The sequence below is a fragment of the Empidonax traillii genome, unplaced genomic scaffold, assembly GCF_003031625.1.
Source record: "Empidonax traillii isolate 1590-97213 ecotype Southwest subspecies unplaced genomic scaffold, ASM303162v1 scaffold177:size1754471, whole genome shotgun sequence".
In the NCBI taxonomy this organism is placed as follows: domain Eukaryota; kingdom Metazoa; phylum Chordata; class Aves; order Passeriformes; family Tyrannidae; genus Empidonax; species Empidonax traillii.
Window position 1 is genome coordinate 1,459,051 of NW_020955370.1, and position 1,754 is coordinate 1,460,804.

The 1,754-nt window shown below is 38.7% G+C and overlaps 1 protein-coding gene across 1 annotated transcript in view; it reads left to right on the forward strand.

The window, feature by feature from the left end:
* TBCD (tubulin folding cofactor D) overlaps nucleotides 1-1,754 on the forward strand; it is a 119,868-nt gene that overhangs the window by 79,099 nt on the left and 39,015 nt on the right. Inside the window, exons 24-25 of the mRNA XM_027886074.1 lie at nucleotides 538-600; nucleotides 1,022-1,098. Coding sequence (XP_027741875.1) covers nucleotides 538-600; nucleotides 1,022-1,098 — 140 coding nt within the window. The remainder of the gene's footprint in view (nucleotides 1-537; nucleotides 601-1,021; nucleotides 1,099-1,754) is intronic.

Genomic DNA, 1,754 nt, shown 5'->3' on the forward strand with positions numbered 1-1,754 from the left:
TCGTATTCAGAGTATCAAAGGAAATGAAGCTGCAGCCAGTTTCATAGCTCCTGGCTCTGTGCAGTGAGCAGATGATGCTCCTTGGAGGTCCAAAAAAAACATGAATAAGAAGTAGGAAAACCTGCCATATGTATTTGAATAGTTTTTTCGAGGCTGCAGTGGTTTATCCTTGTCCAGGTTGGTTCACTGTCAGTGATGCTACAGGGCCATTTACAGACTGGTACAGAAACAAAAAGGTGGCTGATGTGTTTGTGCACACCTTGAGTGGCAGAGGAGGAAAACATCCCCCCAAACAGAGGATTTTCATGAATTATGGGACTAATTCATGTCAGAGAACGGTTTCTGCATGGTAGCTATCTTTTGTATAAGTGTTATTTCCTTTCAGTTTTTAGTATCACTTATTTTGGACATTTATTTGCAGATGTTGTTCAATTGAAAATTAATGCTAATGTAATTTTATGTGGTTGTATCTTCAAAATTGCAGCAATTTTTCTTTATTTTTGTATTTATTAAGTTATCAAACTTATTTTCTTGCAGTCTGCACTTTAATTGAAAAGCTGTCACTATCAAAAATGCCATTTAGAGGAGATCCAATCATTGGTACGTCCTATTTTAAATAACCTTCATGATCTTCGTAGCTATTCATTAAACTAAAGTATTAACAAATTATGTTCTTTAAAAAGAATCAAGATTAGTGGGGTCGGGTGGCCTAAAAAAAAAAACCCAAAAAAATACCCCAATAGTGCAGCAGATGCTGATAACATTTGAAGATTTGTTTTGTAGCTGTTAACTTGGCAAGAAAAAATAAAAAAGAGTATTAGTATTCAGCATTACCAGGCACTGTGGACATGGTAACCCAAGCTGGAATGGCTGTACTGAGAGTCACAACCTTGTTCAGTTTGGAAAATCAAGGAAATAGGTCAATCAGTGTAATCATTGGTATGGAAAAAAATAGAAGTGAGAATGTTGAAATAGCGAAAGCGACCAAAATTAATGCTATTTTTACACCTTTACATTTCAGGTGGTTGGCAGTGGTTAATAAATGACAGTCTGAGACATCTCACTCTTGTTTCCAGTGGTGCACGACAGCACATAAAGGTACAGGAGTTCTCAAAATTCAAATGGACCTTTTTGAATTAATACTTGAACAGTTATCCCCGAGTTCTTTTGCCTGTATGTTTGGACAAGGGGGTTGTGCAGTGTGAGGAGTCATTGGTGGCTGCTGGAAGGTGCTTTCTCTTGGCATGGAGAGGGTATTTTGCCTCTGTTTTGGAGTATTTGTGCAAGATGCATTGATTTCGGTGGTTTCAGAGAGCTTGTGTGAGAATCAGAAATCCTCTGGATGATTCTCCTCAGGCCTGACGTGCCCACCATGTTTTGCAGCTCTGTGAGCGTCGGTTTGAGCCACCAGAGTTATTCAGGACAACATCCCTAAATGTTCCATTGAACTCTGCTGCAAATCCTTTTGCTGTGCTCTCTGACTGCTCTGGGTCTGAAGAGTAAACCCATTGATGGATTTCCTGCTATTTCACGTCCATCATCTCAACACCTCCAGTTATTTGCCTTTTGAAGTTAAATTGGCCACTTCTGTTAAGGATAACAAAAAGCACTTCTATAAATACATTAATAATAGAAGGAGGGGCAAAGAAAACCTCCATTCTTTGATGGACTTAGAGGGAAATATAGTTAATAGAGATGAGGAGAAGGCTGAGGTACTTAACAACTACTTTGCCTCAGTTTTTACCAGTAAGACA